The sequence below is a fragment of the Protopterus annectens genome, chromosome 3.part0, assembly GCF_019279795.1.
Source record: "Protopterus annectens isolate FY-2018-M chromosome 3.part0, PAN1.0, whole genome shotgun sequence".
In the NCBI taxonomy this organism is placed as follows: Eukaryota; Metazoa; Chordata; order Ceratodontiformes; family Protopteridae; genus Protopterus; species Protopterus annectens.
This window is the reverse complement of record NC_056731.1, coordinates 1,768,232,957-1,768,254,564: the sequence shown is the minus strand read 5'-3', so window position 1 is coordinate 1,768,254,564 and position 21,608 is coordinate 1,768,232,957. Positions and strand designations below refer to the sequence as shown.

At 41.0% G+C, this 21,608-nt stretch overlaps 1 protein-coding gene across 1 annotated transcript in view; it reads right to left on the bottom strand.

The window, feature by feature from the left end:
- The window catches only part of LOC122797181 (shootin-1-like), a 1,945,876-nt gene that overhangs the window by 604,918 nt on the left and 1,319,350 nt on the right, over positions 1 to 21,608 (bottom strand). Inside the window, exon 6 of the mRNA XM_044066002.1 lies at positions 16,598 to 16,695. Within this exon, the coding sequence (XP_043921937.1) occupies positions 16,598 to 16,695 (98 nt within the window). The remainder of the gene's footprint in view (positions 1 to 16,597; positions 16,696 to 21,608) is intronic.

Genomic DNA, 21,608 nt, shown 5'->3' with positions numbered 1-21,608 from the left:
AGAATTCCCATAAAAGGGATCAGAGATTTCCAGACCATAAAATACCCTTCAAAAAACACCAAATGAAGAAGCAGTCAAAGGTGAGGTAAAAGAGAAGATTCCTTTAATCCATTACATACATCCGTCCTGGTACCTCGGCAGTTCACATTCAATGGAACAAATACCCAAGTGAACACTTTCTCTTTTTATATACTCATCAATTAAGCCCTTAATTATATCATTATTTCATTAACCCTATCCTTACACTTCAAATGCCCTTCGAATACATTCAGCAGAGCACTTTATATGAAGCAATACATGTTTTTTTTTATATACTCTACTTTAAAACTGAACTGTATGAAAGACTATATTAAATACATAATGATTCATGTCAATTGACCAATTGACCAAGGAGGAGCTGGAGCAGAAACTCCCCGAGTAGCTTTTAAAGCCATCAAATCATTAAACAATCCCCAAGTGATATTTTCCCACTCACTCTTTGGGTCCTTAGCAGCTGGAGTAACATGTTTAGTTTTCTGCTTTTTTCTTTAACGGGATGTCCACCTTATGAAATGTAGAAGGCTCTGATCCCAGTCTGCATTCAATAATTATAGTAATAACTTATTCTCTGACCAAAATTTGAGGAAGACCCCTAGGCGCTTCTGAAATAATCAGACGTTTTCCCCCCTGAACATCTCCTGCTGATGTCTGCAAGGCCTCCAAGGACATGCCTAAGATTGGATTCCTGGTGGCCTCCAAAACAATCACAGTCAAAGAATCAAACAATGAAGCTGGGCAAACCACTAGGCTTTCACTCACTTCAGGAGAGATGTCCGGCAGAGTATATACAGCAGAAGAATCCAGTCAAGATTTATTGGCCTTCTTCTTCATGGACGGCTGCCCCTCAGAGTAAGAGGTTCCTTCATTGTATCTTTAGCCAAGAACTGGTACTCAGAGGACGTGCTATCCATCCTACATTAGGCCAGGAAACCCACTACCAGGAAATCCTATGTTTCAAAATGGAAAAGGTTCTCCAACTGGTGTCTCTGAAGGCAACTAGACCCCTTCCTAGCGGATGTACCCCTAGTCCTAGTGTATGTGTGTGAGCTCCTAAAATAAGAACTTTCATACTCTTCAGTGAAAGTCCACTTATCTGCCATTTCACCCTGCTTACTTATGTAATCTCCCCTCCTTTCTAGACTGGAAGTCAAACTTTTCCTGAAGGGGGTTCTCCACGTCAGACCTTGAGAAAACCTACCCCCACTTGGGTCTTGAACTACATACTAGAGAAACTCACCATTGCTCGCTTTGAACCAGCAACCTGTGCCTCTCTGCAGATGTGTACCTGGAAGGCTGTTCTATTAGTAGCCCTAACTTCAGCTAGGAGAGTCTCTGAGCTGCAAGCTCTCATGGCATCCCCACCCTACACTATCTTCCACAAAGATAGGGTAACCCTTCACACCAATCCCACCTTCAAGTCCAAGGGTGCTCAATGAACTCTCTCAACCAGTCCATCCATCTACCCACCTTTTTCCCTTCACCTCAAAACAACAGAGAGATAATGCTCCACCTCCCTTCCTGCCACAGGCAATTTTATTAGGACAAGACCAAAAACATTAGAAGGTCCAATCAGCTTTTTGTATTCTTCCACCCCAGGGCCCTGGAAAAAAAGCTGTATGCAAACAGACAATATCTTTTTGGATATGAAAAACTATTTATTTATTTGCAGTTTGTTTTCCAGGACAGTCCATTGGGCTTACAAGGAGCCCATTTTCAATGGATTCCTGGGGAGAAAAGCTCCGGAAAAATACAAATACATAAGTAAAGAAAAAGCACAAATCTACAGTATACATTTCAAATAAATATTATATACATGGTTCAGAAAGTACAAATCCATATCACACATTTCAAATAAATATCACATAATACATAAAAAACGAGAAATTTTCATTTGCAAAATTACATCAGGTTACTTCAGTAAGTAGTAATGTGGTTTTTTTTTTTTTGGTTTTGTTTTTAGGCAATTACAATGAGGTAACATTTTAGTCATTGGTCAAATACATCACAAGGGATGTAGAACTTTAGGAGGCAGTGATAGGCAACAAATAAGTTTGAAAAGTTAGGAAGAAAGTGTGGTCAGAATTAGGTTGGTTGGGAACAAGAGCATTTCCATTGCGAAGTAAGTTGTGACTGCAGTGAGGTTCTAAACAAGGAGAGACTGCTGGTGGTGCGGATGAGAGAAGGGACAGAGTTCCAGAGGCATGCAATACAGAAGGACATCAGGTGATTCCCAGCTCAACGTGTTGGTTTATGCAATTTAATTAGGTTTTGGGAATTGGATTTTATGGGTCTATCTGGCTTATGCATTTGAAAGGTATTTACTACAGAGGGGCAGAGAGATGGGTTATGAATGAGTTTGTGTGCTTGGATGAGTGGGGTATATGTGAAGAAGTTTGGTAATTCTAGCCAACTTGGTTGGTGAAGGGAATTACAGTGGTAGGAAGAGGCTCTATGAGTTGCTCCAAATTTGAATATTTTGTTATAACAAGATGAGAGTTTTGTTTTGAGGGAAGATTGCAGGCTGGTTAGGATAGACGCACCATATAAAAGGGATGGGATGAGGTATGTATTAGCTAATGTAATCCTGGTGGTGGGAGAGAGAAAGCGACTGTGACGGTAAAGCATACCTAATATTTTAGGGTTTTTTTTTATATTTGTTTGTAGATGCTTGTCATATTTTAGGTGATCGTCGAAGATAATTCCTAATAGTTTTGTGTCAGAGACTAGTTCTAGGGGGGTATTATTTTTGCTGGTAATTATGAAGGACTGTTTGTCTAGGGAAGAGGTTTTGGAGGCATTGAATAGGTAAGTTTTGTTTTGGTTCCATTAAGGGCAAGATGGTTATCTAGCATCCACTGTTCAGTGGAAGAGAAGGTGGCTTGTGTTAGATTGTTAAGAGTTGTAATGGAAGGGGAGGAACAGATTATAGCAGAATCATCGGCATACAAGATGAGACTGGAGTTTGGAATGGCTTGGAAGAAATCATTTATGAATATGTTGAATAATAGGGGGCCTAGAATGGAACCTTGGGGACACCTGTGGATGTATTAAGGAATGGTGAGGTAGCTTTTTTTCCATTTAACTGCTTGTTGCCTGTTTGTGAGATAGCTTGAGAACCACTGGGTAGAGGAAGGGGATAGGTTAAGTTTAGAGAGTTTGGTAAGAAGCAGATTGTGGGAAATAGTGTCAAATGCCTTAGAGAGGTCAAAGAAAAGAGTGGATACGAAGTGGCCAGAGTCGTGGGCTTTGTTGATTGTTTCTAGGAAGGAGAAGAGGGCAGTGGAGGTACTATGACCTGGTCTAAAGCCATGTTATGTGGGGGTAAGAAGCTGATTATTGATGAGGTAGGGTAAGAGTTGGTGGTGGACACACTTTTCAAGTAGCTTAGAAATAGGGGATAGGATGGCGATAGGGTGAAAGTTTGGGATGTCATTATTACTGCCACCTTTATGGAGAGGACTAATAAAGGTCTTCTTCCAAAATTGGGGGACCTGGCATTGTAAGAAAGACCAATTTATTAGTATGGTGACAGGGAGGGCAATTGCTTCAGCAGCTACTTTTAGGAAGTAGGAGGGGATTTTTTGTCATGGGCATTGGAGCCAGGTTTTAATTTTTGGAGAAACTTTTTTACGGTAAATATGGAGATGGGATTGATGGAGAAAGGTGGGGGTTGGGGGCTTGGAATGTTAGGGGAGGGAGCAAGCTGAAGAGGAGCTACAGAGCTATTGGTGAAGGATAATGTTAGTTTGTTGATGGAATCAATGAAAAAGGAGTTAAATTGGGTTGCTAAGTTCATGTCGGATGCATCTGGGTTAGGGAAGAGTTTTCTGTTTTCCAGGGTTAAGGAGAGATGTGATCCCTTTCCAAAATAGTTTGGGATTAGTATTGTGGTTAGTTTGGAGAGTAGTGAAATATACTTTGGATTCAGAGGCAATGCATTTTTTTTTTACTTTATTGCGTAGTGTTTTACATTCAGTAAGGGTAATAGAGGTTTTATTTTTTTGGTATCACACACCAATGCTTTGTCATGAAGTTGCATGGTAACTAAGTGTTTTTAGTTAACCAGGGTACAGGGTTACTTTTTTTGTGTTTAGTTTTTAGGGGGGGCAAGGGAGTTGAGTAAGTTTGTGAAAGTGGTGTTAAAGTAGGAAAGAGCATTATCTAGGGGAAGGGTTATTAATGGGTTCCAGCTGGTGTTTTTTAGTGTGTTTATGAAAGTTTCATGACTGAAGTTTTTTAAGCAGCTAGAGGAAATATAGGTGTGAGTTAGTGGCATAGAAGAGGGGAGACGTTGAAAGTGGGGAAATGGTCAGGTTTATTGTACTTCCAATAGTGGAGTTCTTCGAAGGTCTGGTAGTGGAAGTTAAAATTGAGTGAGTTAGTGGGAGATTGGATTGTTGTCCAATTTATGTTAACATCACCCCAGGATTATTGTTTCATGAGTGATGTTACAGGAGACCCAGGAGAGAATGTTTTCAAGGGATGAGACATTATCACCAGGGGGTTATAGAGGGAAAGGATAAATATGAATTTATGCTTGTTTAGGTGGAGTAGGGCTGGTATCATTTCTGCCTTACCAAATTTGGGGAAGGGTTTGGTATAGGGGTGACTAGCAGGGATGCAGAGTACAAGAATGTTACCCCTACCCCCTTTTTTGTGTTCTATCATTTCTTAGAATGTGGTAGTTAGGTGGTATTAGTTCAGAGTCTTATATATGGAGCTTGAGCCTGGTTTCTGAGATGGAGAGAATGTCTGGCTGGTTGTGTAGAAGCCAGGCATGAAGGTTTGGAATTTTGTTACAGAGGCTTTGAGCATTCAGGGCTGAGAATTGGAGGGATTTACCAGTTGCATGAGAGGGATGAGGTTGGGAGGTTAGGTCCAGAGTGGAATAGGGGCCAGGGTTTGGATGGATGTCACCAGAGAGGAAGATACAGATAAGGTTGTGGGGGAGATATTTTCTTAGATAGGAGTACTTAGTGCAGTTAATGAGTTTTGAGGTTAGTTGGCTAGTATATGTGGGAGTGGTGATTTTAGTTAGAACTCTACAGGGGAACAGCATGGTGGTGTTGAGGAGTAAGAGACAAGGGGATATATTGGTAGAGTTGTGTGTGCCATTACTATTAATTACTACTATTTATTTATTTATTGCATTTGTTTACCGGGAAAGACCACTGGGCCTAAAAGAGCCCATTTTCAGTGGAGGCCTGGGGAGAAAAGCTCCAACAAGAACATAGATACAGAAAAATATAAACATTAATTGGTGCAGAAGTATAAACAGTGTTACAGATAGTAAATATAGTAACACATACAGAATATATACATAAAAGCAGGAATCTAGTTTGTTTGATTACAGTAATGCATACAGAAAATATACATTAAAGCATAATTCAATGAATTCAATCAGAGAGGTATAAACAGAGATATATTAATCACTATTATTGTACCAGTATCAAAAAGTGAAGATAAAAATAAAAAAAACGAAATATTGAGAAAGTATCATCAGTTACTAGTAGCAAAAGACATAGGAGTTTAGTAATGTTATAAGGAGAGTGAAGAGGTTAGGTTATAGAGCAGGTACATAGCCAGGAAGAGCTGCGATGATTTCTCAGTATGTGTTTGAAGGTGGTGGTGCTGCCTGTGCTTCTTACAGAAGGTGGAAGTGAGTTCCATAGTTTGGCGACAGTGAAGGAATAGAGGAGTTGACCAGCAGGTAAAATGGGCTTATCTACTTTTAGAAGTAGATGATTTTCAGATCTTAGATGCCTGCTGGGATGGTATTTGGCAAGTAGAATTGACAGAGCAGGACAGTCTGCAAGTCAGTAGATTATTTTGTGCACTGCAGTGAGTTGGATGAATGAGAGATGGTGGGGGAGTTCCAGCCACCCTAATTGTTTCAGTGACTTACAGTGGTGGGATGAGAATTTGGCATTGGTGCAAATTTTGCTATTCTGTTGTAACACATATCAAGTCTGAATTTTGTTAAATTTTGGATATTAGTGAGGGGAGGGGCACCATAAAGGAGAGAGGGAAATAGAAAGGTAGTTGGAAGGGTTTGTCTTGTAGAGAGGCTAAGAAAGTGTTGGTGCCTGTAGAGCATACCAAACTTTTGGTGAGTTTTTTTGATGTTACTGTTTATGTGTATGTCAAAGGTAAGGTTCTCATCTATAATAATGCCTAGTAATTTAGTGTGTGGGACAATTTCTATAGTGGTATTGTCTTGGGCTTGTATAGTGAAGAGTTTTTTATCAAATGGAGTGGTTTTCCTAGTGGTAAAAATTACTAGTTTAGTTTTTTTTTTTATTTAGGGCAAGATGGTTGTTAAGCAGCCAAGACTCAGTAGAGGTGAGGGCATTCTGGGTAATTTGCTGGAGCTCAGAGCGGGAATTTGCAGTGCATATTATTGTAGAGTCATCAGCATACTGGATTACTGACCATTGTGGGAGAGTGGAGTAAAAGTTGTTAATAAAGATGCTAAATAAGACAGGACCAAGTATGGAGCCTTGGGGTACCCCTGTGGAAGTATTGAGGAAGGGAGAGTAAGATTGTTGCCATTTGGTGGATTGCTGCCTATTGAAGAGATAGCTGCTGAACCATTGTATGGTAGGGGGAAAAATGTGAAGGGTGGATGGTTTAGAGAGGAGGATACTAATAACTATTAATGTTAATTACTATTAACTATTACCTTCTGTTACTCTTTTCATGGCAAAGACTTGCCCTACAATGTTAAAGCACATTTTGCTAGAGCAGTAGCCTCTTTACCAGCCTTCCTCAAAGGCCTGGATGCAGCCACATGGTCCTCTGTGCCTACCTTTACCAGACATTATAAATTAGACATCTCCAGAGCCAGGGCAGGATTTGCAAGGGCCAGCCTCCATGGTTTCCTGGAGACTGCTACTTATTCCTCCATCCTTTCCTCATCTTGAGTTGTGGTACTCTGCCTCAATAAGAATACTGCAACATGAGAATAGAAGGACATAGATTAGTTGTGTAAAACCTTACCATAACCATAGATGTCCTTCTCTTCCATGCTGCAGTATTCCTGCCCTCCCTCCTATCCCCCTTCATCACAGGCACATTTACCCTATCTGGATGGCATCACTCTTGTTCTCCTTAGGCTGTTGTCCAACTGGGCAGATATTTCTGAGTTCTGTGCATGCCATCACATTTAAGGCCCATGGTTTAAGGTCCATGGTTTATGGCCCTGCATGTGACGTCTCATGCACCTAGCAGCAACAAGGCTTAAGCTTTTGCATAGAAGTCGGACGTTCGGGTCACCTGAGGTGGAGGATCCCACCGGGAGAATACTTCAACATGAGAATAGAAGGACATCATAAGATACAATAAACCCCAACACGGCACTTATCTGCAATGGCCTGGTGAACCAGCAACAGAATGAGCATTCAGACAGATGATCAAGAGATGGTGTTCGGACTGGCAGCTTAGAATTTCTGAAGCTGGTACATCCAGACAGCAACTTCATGTCCTATGCTATGCAAGGAGCACATGTGTGATGGATGGTGTACCTTAAACTAACCTAAAGGTTTTAGTATACTGGCCAGACACTAGGCCACCCTTGGCAGGGGATCCCTATTGTAATGAATACCGCAACAGTGAAATGGAAAGTCATAATAGGAGATCCTAAATTTAAACACTGCTGAGGATCTTCAAAGTCAGACATGAAGATTAGTTTGCCACTGTATAGATCTTCCTTTAGGACTTAACTGAAATAATGTGACAAAACTGCACCAGTGGCAAAGAGGATAAAGCCCTAAATATGGCCCAGGTGATCAGACATTGAATAATGGCTCTAATGCTTGACAGTGCAGGCCTCTTCAGGGGAAGGGGAAGCATGTTGGCTTTCACTGAAGTCTAATGGATACCAGATTTTAGAAGTCATAGTGCCAAGCTGGGCCAGTGGAAGGGCTGAGGAGGCAGCCTGCTCTATAAGCCAAGGGTGACCTTCATGCCTCACCTCATCACCTGCCCAACCTAAAGCTTGATGTTAGTGTGCTCTCAAAGACAAGCTCATAGCAAAGCTGCAGTATGACAGTTCTGCACCTGTTTCTGCCTACAGTGCCTGGTGGTGCACTCTCCTACAGCATGCCATGGAGTCAAGGTCTCCATGAGCTCATGCCACCCATCCCGGACTCTCACCCAACCCCCCCTCCAATCCTCTCTACAGGGCTACCCTCCCCATGTGAGTTAAACCAATGAGGCACTGCAGTGTTAGCATCACTATTAGCTTTTACAGGGAGGACTGAATTCAACAATAGAGGTCAGAAGACAATAATTAAAGGAAAAAAAAAAACAGTACAGTACTGTAGTTCAAACCCTATCACCCACAATGTCAGTTGAAGAATGGACAAATGAGGATGGATCAGAGCTTCCTTGTCCTGCGTGAGTAGGTCTACCACTATATTTTACTATGAAAAAAATGTATACCACCTGAAGGGTCACTTGATACTGGACAGCAAGGTCCCAAATTTAAAGAGTTAGTCTGCAAAAAGGTAGGATGGTGTTCCCCCTTGCTTGTTGATATACCACATCACTGTGGTATTGTCTGTGAAAATTTTTGAGAGGCCCTAGAAAGAAGAGGGAATGGAAAGTCTGAAGGGCAAAAAGGAAAGCTCTCATATCCTTGACGTTGTTGTGGTCTGATCTTTGATGAAGAGGCCAGAGACCTTGGCCTTGAGGGAGCCTAAAGAGGCTCTCCACCTCATGTGTGAGACATCCAAGAAAAGTTCCTGAGAGGGGACTGGAGGCTGAAAAGGAAGTCCCCAGGTTGGGAGACGGCTGATAAATCCACCACAAACTCGAGTTTGAGGCACAAAAGAAGGGGAACTAGAAAATCTAGTGGATTACATGCTGGAATTATACTTACTTTAGGAACCACTACAGTTTTCTCATATGAAGGCTAGCTAGAGGAAGCATGAGAATGGTAGAGACCACGAATCCCAATGCCCTGAGAAAATCCCTGGCTGTAACTGAGACCAGAGGAAGAAGGGACTGAAAAAAGGTGATTATGAAACAGCCTTGTGAGGAGGCAGGGAAGCCAGCATACACTAATGGTCTGGAACCTGCAACTGACAAACACATGATCCTGAGAAGGAACCAGGACTGATTTCTGGAAGTTTATTGTAAACCTATGCTTTTTAAGAGAGATACAGTCCTCAGGGGAGGAAGTGTGAAAGAGTAGGTTGTCTATAATTAAAGACTTGAACCCCTCTCATCCTGCAAAAGACAATCACAGGAGGAAGGCATCTGGTGAATACCCATGGGCCAGTAGAAAGACTAAACGGCAAAGCAGAGAACTGAAAAAGCAAGGAAGAGACAGAAATGCAAAAACATCCTGAAAAGGGTCTGAGAATTGGGATGTGAAGATAAGCATCCTTTAGGTTCAAGAAGACTAAGAAAGCCTGGGGAAAAAGCAGAGAAAACAGGTTTTGAAGGGATAACATCTGACAGGAAGGGACCTTCAGAAAGGAGTTGAGCCAAGAAAGATCCAGAATGGGTCTCCATGTGCATTCTTTCCTGGGAATCAGAAACATCCTGGAATAAAACATCTTCCCCTTCTGGGAAGGATGCACAGCTTGAATGGTCTCTTGTGCCAAAAGACCCACAAGTAGTTCTGGAAAGAAAGGAAGTTGTTCCTGAGAAGGTTTAGGGTTGCCCAGAAAAGGAAGAAGGGATTTCCTAACCATGAAGTAACCCTGATGGATGACGGAAAGAACCCAAGAGTCTTGAGTGACACTTAACCAACTGGAAAGGGACACAGAAAGACAAAGGGACAAGGGGAACCTGACTCAAGAAAAGAGGAAACAAACCGTCAGACAGAACCTGGCTCGTTTTGAAAAGGAAGCTTCTGAGATGTAGGAGTCTAAGTAGACTTAGCAGGTGGGACCTGCCTAGATCCCTTCTTACCTTTGGGAGGAGGGCAAGGCTGTCGGCGAACAAAGGCAGATTTGGATGGATAATTTCTGTAGAACATAAGGATAGGAGACACAAAAATATGCTTAAATTCCTGCAAGGCCTCACCTTTATCCTGAAGAGGCTTAAAAAGCTCAGCAGCAGCAGACCCAAACAAGTTCTCAGTGTCAAGAGAAGCATCCAGCAATTTAGCCTTAATATCATCAGACAAAGATTGGAGATAAAGCCCTCAAAACAGAACCAAAGGCAGCAACTCTAGAAGAGGCATCAGCTGCATCATAATTACATTTAACAGAGTGGCAGGTTACCTGAGAAGTAGAACCTAGTAAAGATAAGGTCAACACCTTCCCTTCAGAATCAGGGAGGTTTGAAATAGCCTGGAAAGTATGAAAGAGAAGAGCTAAAATATACCTGGTCATATGGATCTGGTAATTAATAACTTGAAAGGCCAAAGTGGCAGCAGTATATACCTTTTTTGTCTAGCCGTTCCACAGCTGTACTGTCCTTGTCTGAAGGGAGTAGTTTCGAAGAAGTCAGAAATTTACAAGGTTTGTCAGAAGAGAGTGGCACTACAGAAGGGTCAGCACTAGGACTTCTGTAGAGAAACTTACACTCCTCAGGAACCTTATAAAATCTGCCGGGCTTATTAGAGGCTGGAAGTTAAGAATCCGGGGCCACATAAGCTGCTGAAAAGGTATCCAAAAGGGCAGTGAAGACAGCAGGGACAGCAGAGGGCTTAAGAAACTCCATCTGGAGGAGCTTATAATGCCTTTTATACATCAGAAACCTGACAACAGTCCTATTTAAAAAAATTCTATCATATGAGAAACAGTATATCCAAAGGAGAGTTCTTACAAGGGAGAATCAGGGCTAATAGAATCTTCCTCCTCAGAGCCATAATCTAAGGGAGAAGAGATCTAAGAGGAATACGCCACAAACTCCTCCCTAGAATTGAATTCCTTTTCAGAGGAGTCCTGCTCTTTGGGCCTTTTTAGAGGGGTAGATAACCAAGGGGGAGCAGGCACAGAAACTCCTTGGGGAGGCTTAAAGGCCATCAGTGCATTAAATAACCCATAGGTAAAATCCGCCATTCACGCTGAGGAGGTTTAGGAACAGGAACACTTGTTTGGTTTTCTGCTTTTTCTTTTGAGGGGCATCTCCCCTAAAAATCTTAGGAGGTACAGACCCTTGCCTGCACTCAACCAATATAGTAGAAATCTCCTTCCAAACAAGTATCTGCGGTATCTCCCTCAGAGATAATCAGCCAAGGTTCCCCCTCAATATCCAGAGTGGACATTTGTAGAACCTACGATGATGTTAAGAAGTCAATCAATACCTGCCTCTTATAGGGTCATGGCAGAGGAAATCAATATAATAACCAGGTGATTCTCACGGCTTTCACCAGTGTTGAGCGAGAGTTCCAGGGGAGGGAGGACAGCAGTCGAATCAGACTTGAGTTTCTTGGCAGATGGCTGACCTTTGGGATGGTAGGATTCCGGCACTGCACCATGTGCCAACAATGTAAGACATTGTTTGTCCAGGTATATGGACAAGTAGGAGAGATGATCACGTAGGGTCTTCAGCACAAATGCCTGGCAAACAGAGCACTGTTTATAATCATAAGAAGCACCCATGCAAAAGAGACATTGGTTGTGACAGTCTTTATGGAAATCTGCCTCCCACACTGACATTTCACTGACATTTCACTGACATTTCTCCTTGATTGATGACAAGAACACAATAAACACAAGATAAAAAAGAAACAGAAGCCCCAAAGGGGCAGTTATCTGAAACATGGCTCAGAAACCAGCACATAGGATGAAGTGTTCAGATCCACTATCAATGATGGCGTTCTGACTAGCGGCAAAGAAGTTCCGAGGTATATACATCTGTAGATCACCTTGAGCAGGGAGCATATGTGTGCACGATATCTGTAAATCATAATACTTTGGTATACTGGACGGACATTGGACTGCCCTTGGCAGGGAATCCCTTTGGTGAAGAGTACTGCAACAATGATATGGAAGGACGTCTGTTAGAAGGGGAGAGGTTAACAATGAAAATAGGAGGATTAATAGGCCATTTCTCATATCTGCTTTCTCCTGTAGGCACATCCTCTCAATGAACACTATGATTGCAACCTCGCTGTGGATCTGAAAAGGGAAATTCAGAACACAGCAGCATCACTGCTCTGGGTAGTGTAGAAGCAGACATTTGCATGTAAAAGTGGGATATTTGATACACTACACATGACATGCACTGATGGGCTCAAAAGAATATTAAAATATTAAGAATATTTTTGTCATTCCCTTGGGGAAAAACTCAGTTCCCACTAATTACCACACTGATGGTAGCCCACTGAACACTGAAGGCGTTATAAGAGATCTGGTGACACAGGTTGACAGCAACCTCTCCTTCGACCACCACATTGCCACTGTGGTCAGAAAGTCCTTCTATGTGGCACATCTCATTACCAAGGGTTTTGCATCCAGGAAGAAAGAGGTCATCATCTCTCTAATCTTCCCTCATTAGACCAGTCATCAAGTATAATGCCCCATTTGGCATGTACCTCACTTAACACATGCAACAGCTAGAAAGGCCATAAAAGTACCTCATGAAAAGGATCCTAGGCCTTAAACACATGTCCTACATGGACAAACTCAAAAAACTCCAGCTTTTCTCTGTCTCATATCATCTATTAAGAGGTGATCTCTGCTCGACTTAGAAAGCCATGTCTGACCCAGCCCTTTTAGAAATGTTAAACCTAAAGAAACCCCAATCCCTCCACACCACATGCTCCAGGGACCTCAACCTCATTACCACAATCAACAGAACATGCTGGAGGGACAGGTTCATAACCCAGAGACTGCCCATGCTCTGGAATAGGCTTCCTATACATATCAACCAGAGCACCTCACTGGCCCTTTTCAAGACATATCTTGATGAGTGGATGGGAAATAGAAAGCTCACCCTGGGGATCACTCCAGTGGCTCTACTTGATAGAGGCACTGGGAAGTAACGGCGGCATGATGCCAGGGCACTTCTATGGGCTAGGCTTGTAAAGGCTCCAGGGCCATTGGCCTAGTACACACCTATGAACCTATAAGAGAAAAAAAGAAATACATGTCTGGCATCCACTTGTTTAAGAACCAGTGTCATACAAAAGGGAAATCAGCCATACACACTGCAGATGTTGTAAGAAAAAAAAAACATTAAACAAGATGGGGTAGTGATATACACCTGGAAGGCATATTAATAAATTATACAGCAAAAAACTTTTTTCTACTCTAAAATTATTGCAACTGCATTTCTGAAGTGGGCAAACCCTCTTGCATCAACCAACCTCCACTATTAAAATAGTCTGCATCATAGGTCATATAGCTTCATTGAAAATGAAATATTGAGACATTCCCCTCCCCTACCAATGGGTGCTGCAGTACTGGAATTTGCTCAAGTGCAAAAGATAACAGCAAACCCTTTAATGTGGTTTACTTTAATAGGTGTACAAGGAACAACACCTTGCCATAGCTGTGCGGGATACTGTTAGACACACTAAATTAATATAAAACACTGCAAATACAGTTTAAAATCTGTTTACAGTTCTAAACACCAACAAGTCATTGCTTTAAATTTATAAATACTTTGTGAAACATGCCTAAAGCAAACATACTGCTTTTTAAATGGGTTAGAAGTCACATTGTCAGCATTTTATGCATCTGAGATGACTAATTCAGAATTTTGTGCTTTGGTTCATTTCAAAACAGTAATATTTCACATAGCCCATTTAAGCACTTGATGTGAAAGAGACATAATACGTGTTTTAAAATTGAGATGAGTCAAATTTATTTATTTATTTCCAGTTTGATTACCGTGGAAGTCCACTGGGCCCAGAGAGGCCATTTTCAGTGGAGGTCCAGGGAGAAAAGCTCCATAGTACAGGTTACAGAAGAGAAAACAGTCAAGTAAAATAAAAGTTACAAGCACATATACAAATACATATCACATTCAATACAAGGCATGAGCAGTTTTGCCCATAGCAAAACTATCCTATGGACTATAAAATACAGATTCATTTTAATGAAATTATTCACACAGTCCAGTCAAATGTTCACTATGGAATTAAAATAAAGTGATAAAGAAGAAAGAACTAGACATGTGACATCTGGAAAATCTTCCACATCCTACCTCTTCACAAAGAAGGTGAGTCCACCGAACTAGCTAATTTTCACCCAATCGCCATTCTGTCACCCCTATCTAAAACCCTAGAGAGTGTCATTCATACAGAATTGAAGGCTTACCTTCACACACAGAAATTACTGTCAGACACCCAACATGGCTTTCGGCCCTACCACAGTACCACCACAGCCCTGATGTCCTTCATTAACATAGTGAACCAATATAGAAATAATGGTAAATTTGTATCTGCCATCTATTTGGACCTTTCTAAAGCCTTCAATATGGTAAGTCACAACAAAGTTATCCACATTCTTACCACCCTAAACCTCAGTGCATCCTACGTTACCTGGTTTAAAATCTACTTACCAGGTCGTCACCAGGCTGTTCAGTGGCAACATGAATTCTCCCCCCTCCTTCCAGTTACTTTAAGGGTTCCCCCAAGGCTCCATCCTTGAACCTCAACTGTTCTCTCTCTTCACCAACAAACTCCACACCTCTACCCCTCACATCACAGTTATACAATACGCAGATGCCTCTACACTAATATGCGCAGCCTCCTCCCTACAGGACCTCCAGTTTACAACTCAAGACTCTGTTTCTATCTGTCGAAACATAGCTCACTAGCTCCCAACTTATACTAAATCCCAGTAAAACAAAGCTTCTTCTTTTCTACCCCACAAGAACTCCCCCAACATGCCTGTCATTCAACATCACATCCAAAAACAAAACCACTATCTCACCAGTAACCTATACCAAGCTTCTAGGCATACAAATCGACAACTTGAAATTTGATATTCATATCTCTCAAACAATTAAGAAAGTCCACAAGAAATTAGGTCTTCTCTACAGAAACCATTTCCAACAATAAACACGAAAGCTACAGCTGCTCGCACGCACCTCTTAGCAACACTCCTATACGCCTCTCCAATTCTAACAAACCTCAGAAAAATTGACATAGCTACACTAGAATCCTGTTATAATAAAACTGCCAGGTTTGCAACAGACTCCCCATGAAACTGCTCAGCTGGCTAAAGCTACCTCCACTACTACTCTTTAATCAGTTAACCTTTGTCCATAAAATACTTCATCAACCAGATAAAATCCAGCTCTCCAAAATCTAATACAGCCAATATATCAACAATCATACTCTACCCGTTTCAGCAACAAACTACTTCTTGATACCTACAATTAAAAACTCAGCCAGGAATTACTCTTCTCTACCTTAATTTCCAAAATCTGGAATAAACTGCCAGCCCCAATAATCTCCAGCTGTTCTTTAGTACAAGTCAAAATACTTTTAAAGTCTCAACTAACGCTTGGCTCTGTTCTTATACCACTCTTAGCTAGTATCAGCACTCTTAAGAGCTACACCCTCTACCTTATTAGTCTCCTACTACTCTCATCTGAATCTGTATGGTATGCAGAGTCTGCACTTGGCATTATATATATCCATTTAATAATGTGCATTCTCAAAGAAACTCTACTAGAATTATCATTAGATAATTGCATGTTGTGAAACTTCTCAGATTTTTGCATAACATTTAAGTATTTCTATGTATTTCCAATTTATGTTTACTACTGTATTTGTCAATCATGTATGTTTGTCAACTTTTTGTAATATGGACTGCTGGAGCTTTTCTCCCCAGGCCTCTGCTGAAAAAGGACCTATGTCCAGTCAGACTTTCCCAGTAAACAAATGTAAAATAAAATAAATACATAAATAAACATTTCATTATAGTCCATTAATCATCAAATCTGACATTAGCATCTGCATACAGAATTTGACACTTAAAATATTATGGACAACAAAATACTGAACAAGGTTAAAAGGGTACAGAAAGTTAAGTATCGCCTAACCCTTTCACTTGACTTGTGGCAGAAGATTACAAATGCACTAGTTTCTGAGGGCTTGGATTTAGTACAGAAGGCACAAAAAAAGAACACTGCAGACTCATAAGCCCATTTACACGCACTGAATTGGATAAGAGTTAGACTAGCTACTGCCATTTATATCTATCTATAGAACTATTTACAGCCAAAGACTTTCCTTCAATGTGAACCTATTTAATGCGGCAGGTTTGCTTTAAAGTAGAACTCACCCCATCACAACCAGTCCGTTGAACTGGTTCAAAACTAAAACACTGGCAGAATTGGGGGTGGGGGGATAAGCTTACTCTCCTCCAACGTAGAGGGCTACCCCATTTACTAATATAAATACTCCAAGCTCAAATCAAAAAAACTTGAGTAGCTTACAATATTAATACAACAGAACCCATATGATGGAACAGACTCAATGACAGACACTCTAAGGCAAAGTGATTAAAAAAATCCCATACACAGCAAGGCATGTGGTCAGACTTTACAATCCTATTAGCATCAAAAATTCTGTTTTAAAGTTTTAATTGTATTGTAAATATAAACTTCAACACATCAGGCTTGCACTCTATTTTCATACCTCGTCATTTAGTTCTTGTAGTTGGCTCCTGAAGTTCTCTACTTCAAATGACAGTGTTTTCTTCTCCTCTAGTAACTCCAGTAGTTTTTTCTCAAGTTCTGTATTTCAGAAAACTAGAGTTAGTTTATGTATATTACAAGTCTGCATTACTGGCACTGTAGAGAACATCAACAAACCAACGTTTGTGCTAGTACACCTATATGACAGAAATGCATCCAAAAGACTTCAGCTTGACTTGTATGATTTGCACTTACAAAGTCGGTGAGCAGAGTAATTTACTCATTTGTTAACCTGGCAAGACTCAATAGCATCAACTCGCTTTCACAGAAGGCTGTAGGCAGTGGTCTGGTTAACTGACTTTCTTAGTCGCACAATATGCAAAGGTAAGACTGAGGGAAACAAACCCTGCAAGACAAATCTGGTCAGCATCTCAGAATTTTAACCACCAACTGCTTCTAAGCTAGTTCTGAAATATGTACTTGTATTGTCAGCCTCAGCCAGTCACTGAAATATAAAACAATGCACTAATTTGATATGTGCAAAATGCGTGCTTCATCATTCAGAATGTCTTCAAAATTAACAAGGGCAACAGATCAACTCAAACAGAGTAAACACACTAGAGAAAGCAAAGCAACATATTTTTGTAAAACTGTTTATAGAAGGCAAAAATCAATTTGTCTTGTTTTTTTCCAGTTCTGTTTGCCTCCATATTGCCTTGCAGAAGAGAGAATTAGCCAGTGACTTAGTTGTTTGGTAATTGTTTGTTGTTTAATTTGAACTTGAGAACTACTTTTGCTGAGCTTTTACATTAAGAAATTCCAGGATCATACATCTTGAGGCAGAAGGTGTTTACCTGGCCTCTCTGAGTTGGGAAGCACTCTGGGGAGGTCAAAGTGTGGTCATTTATTGACTAGGGGATATAGGACTCAGTTTTCAAGCTTTTTTTATCTGCTATAAATTAGAATTTGCAAGGCCTTGTGCTCACAAAGCTCTGCAATGCTTTTCAAGTACTTCACTGCATCCAGAGCCATCCAGGCTAAGATAAGAATATTTTCTTGATTTACTACATTTGTACTTGTTTTATACAGCAATAGCTACTCCTTTAGGTATTTTAAAGCATTTATTTAATTTTATGGCAAAAATCATTATTTCTCTATATGTTGGCTTTTTCTAGAACTGTTCTCTGGATCGCCTTGCAGAAGGGCAAATTAGCCAGGGATCTAGTTGTTTGTTGTTTAAGCTGCACTTGAGAGCTACTTTTGCCACATTTTTAGCATTAAGAAATTTCAGCATCATTTATCTTTTGGCAGAAAGTGTTTACCTGGTCTCTCTGAGATGGAAAGAACTTCAAGGAGCTCAAAGTGTGGTCATTTATTGGCTAGAGGGAATAAAAGTCCATTTTCAATCTTTTTTTCTCTGCTATAAAACAGGAGAGTCTGTGTGAAACTGCCCACCATACAGCAGTGGTTAGCAGCACAAGGTATAGTAGCAAATGCCTAGACAGCAAAATTTACCTATAAACTTGGCATTAGGGGCAAAACATATCAAACAGTGTGAGATTGCACGGAATTAAGTTTACAGCAGCTAGCTTGCACACTGAATTGCACTATAATATCCTATCACTATACATGTTGTCCTTAACCCAGAAACTAGTTTGTGTAAAGAATAGCACAACCACATGGGCACTATAAAATATCTTGCCCTTAACCCCAGAAACTACCATAGGAGACCTCTGTTAAAACTCAATCCATAATCTTAAACTGCCCACTACTAGAAGGCTGGAAAACATGGATATGCAATTTCCTAATGTCTCTGTGGCCAGCTTGGTAGATTTGGGCATCCTAAGGCAATGTAGCAATTGTCTTATGTTTTCAGGCAAGCAGTTAATCATTAAGGAAAAAGGCACAGTATCCAAGAATTCTAAATACACAATTTCATTTGAGGCAAAAATCTTGCATACAAATGCAATTGCGAATAATACCCACATTACTTCCCTCACACATACTGCTCACCACACACACACACACACACACACACACACACACACACACACACACACACACACACACACACACACACACACACACACACACAGATCGTCTAATGCTGAGGTGCTTAAAAGAAAACTTCCCAAATCTCAAAGATCTCCAAAGCTGCTTAACAGCAACAATGCTCGTCAGCAATCACTGAAACACACACCAAAGCAACACGATCAATCTCACATAAGCTACACCCAATGGTCCACCAAGAGTAAAGCCCATAAAGCAAACATATACTTTACCCAATACTCTTGCCACTGGGGGCTCCATTGTGTGACACACAGATGCCCAACTCATCAGGTTAGACAAGGAGAAAACAACAGTTAGCTGCCTATCTGGAGCTAGGATCTGCATTACCATGCTTCCACTCAAGTCACAGCACTCCAGGTACCAATATGATTCTATCATAGCCTATGTGGGTATAAATGACCTGAGATATTCTTTACCAGACTATATGAAAAGAAACAATGCCTCTCTTGGAATATGTGTCACAGATACGTATAAGCCTTGAGTCTTGCACTGAGCAGCATTTTACCTTCACCAAGGATGATGCCACAGTATGAACATAAAATGACTGATTTTAATAAGTGGTTAAGTTTCTGGGTCACTCCAGGAGGATCTAATATATGTCAGCATGGTAACACATGGTCAACAGACCATGTTGCTTTGTCAAGCATAGGTGGCACCTGTCCCCCTTACGCTTTCAGATATTGGGTAAAGGTTTATCTACTCCTTTACAGACTTTTTAGGCAATACTAAAAAGACAAAACTACCAACATAGTGAAAAGTCTCCAAGCAGCCTTAAGGTGTGACTGCTCACTGCTAAGAGCCTACACATAAAAAAAAACAGCCTGCAGAATGTAGACATCTGTGCCATAACAGAGACTTGGTTTAAAGTTGTTGAAAGTACTCCAGCAGTGCAAGGCTATAGTGCCCCACACACATTTAAACCAATAACAGCAGAATAGACTGGGGGACCAAAGGTGGAGGTGTCTGGATCTACAATAGCAACAAACATACCTCAGGGTTCAATTAACATGATGATAATGTGGAGCTCATCTATGTGTAAGCCCCCATAAGGTCCCTCAGCATATCATGGCTAGCTACAGATCAGCATCTATATCCCAGGAGTCTAACAACTCATACCTAAACCTACTAGAGGCACTCACTATCCAACCAAATAACCTATCCATGGGTGACTAACTACCCCTCTACAGACTGGGAATCTACACTGCCTCAAAACTCAAAGACACAACACTTCTTTAACACTGACACCACAAACACCCTGAACAGATAATGCATGCTCCAACCAGAGGATGAAACATACTGAATCTGGTACTCTCCGACATAGGAGATCATTGAACACACAGCACCCCCCACCCCATTTAATGCCCTCACCAGTGTGGTCAGATCATAAAGCTGTCTCCTTTAAAGGAAAAATCAACCCAGAAAATCCAGCTAAACCATTAACAGTTAGAAACTATTCTAAGGCAAACTTCATCCCATTAAATGACAGTTTCCCAAATTTCAAGGCTTCCACTAACCCTGAGACTATAGATACCTATGCAGAGTTATTCAAAGAATTCCTATACAAACATGTGAATGGCTTCATAGAGGCTTTCGTACCTAGCAGAAGTAAACCCAAAACAAACACTAAAAACAAACCCAATTGTTGGAATCCTTACCTAACCCCCCCCCCATTGCTAAAATCCTGAAGTGCAATTCTATTAAAGACAAATACTCCCCTACACAACTAAACAAGAAACTAAGAGGTCTAATTAAGTTCAGCAAGGCCAATTATGAGATCAGGATATCCTCAAAGGCTAAGGACAATCACAAGGCTTTCTTCAGCTATGTCCAGAACCTTAAAGGGAACACACAGCAGTATGCTGAACTAGTGAAGGATGACACAGCAAATCTACTGGTTGATAATTTCAACTCAAACTTCACCCCCCCCCCACCAGCTCCTCTGGGTGAAATCCTCTCCAACATACTTCTCCCAACTATTAGCAGGGACCACGTGCTGGCAGGATTTGCTGAAGTCAAGAACACCACCTCTATGAATCCCGACATCAACCCCTGGTTGCCTCCTGAACAGTCTAAAACACATCCTATCAGGACAACTTATGCCATTGCAACTACAGCCTTGCAACAAGCTATGTTCGACGTAAACTGAGAACCACAACAGTCATTCCCCTCCACAAGGGCAGACCATCAACCGACACAGGGAAGTACAGACCCATCAGCTTAAAAGCCTAATATGCAAAGCCATGGAACAAATTATCACGGAAATGATAAATAAGGACATTGGCAACCTACAGACACTAGACCCATCCCAATTTGGTTTGGTTAAGGGAAAGTTGTGCCTTCGTAACCTAGTAGACTTCTTTGAGATGATCACCAAGGTAAAGGATGAGGGTAAAACAGTGCATACTGTGCATCTTTACCTGGCCAAGGCTTTTGATAAAATACCCTACTCAAGCATTGTTGACAAACTCTCTGAACTAGGCATAAATCCCTATTTAATTTGCTGGATTACCAGCTGACTCACAGATGGAACCCAATAAATCAGGATCAGTCAGAACATCTCCAACAAGAGACCAGTAAGAGTGCTGGACCCACTACTGTTTGGCATCTACTTCTTGGAAGTTAAAGCTAATGATCAAGGCCTCTGCCTCACCAAGTTTACAGATTACTGTAAATTGGAAGCTATTACAGATTCCCCCCAAGACAACAACATCTTACATGAGGGTTTAACAGATAAATTACTAGTGACAAAGCCATGGTCTAAAAATCAATGAAAAAATGCATTATAACACCCTTTGGAAAACTGTCAACACAAACTTATCAGTTGATCAACAAATCATCCCTAAGAGTCGACCCAGTAGTAAGGGATCAGGGGACAAATGTGAATAGCAATCTGACCTTTGACTAACATGTAGTTAAGATAGTAAAAAAAATCATTCTATGTC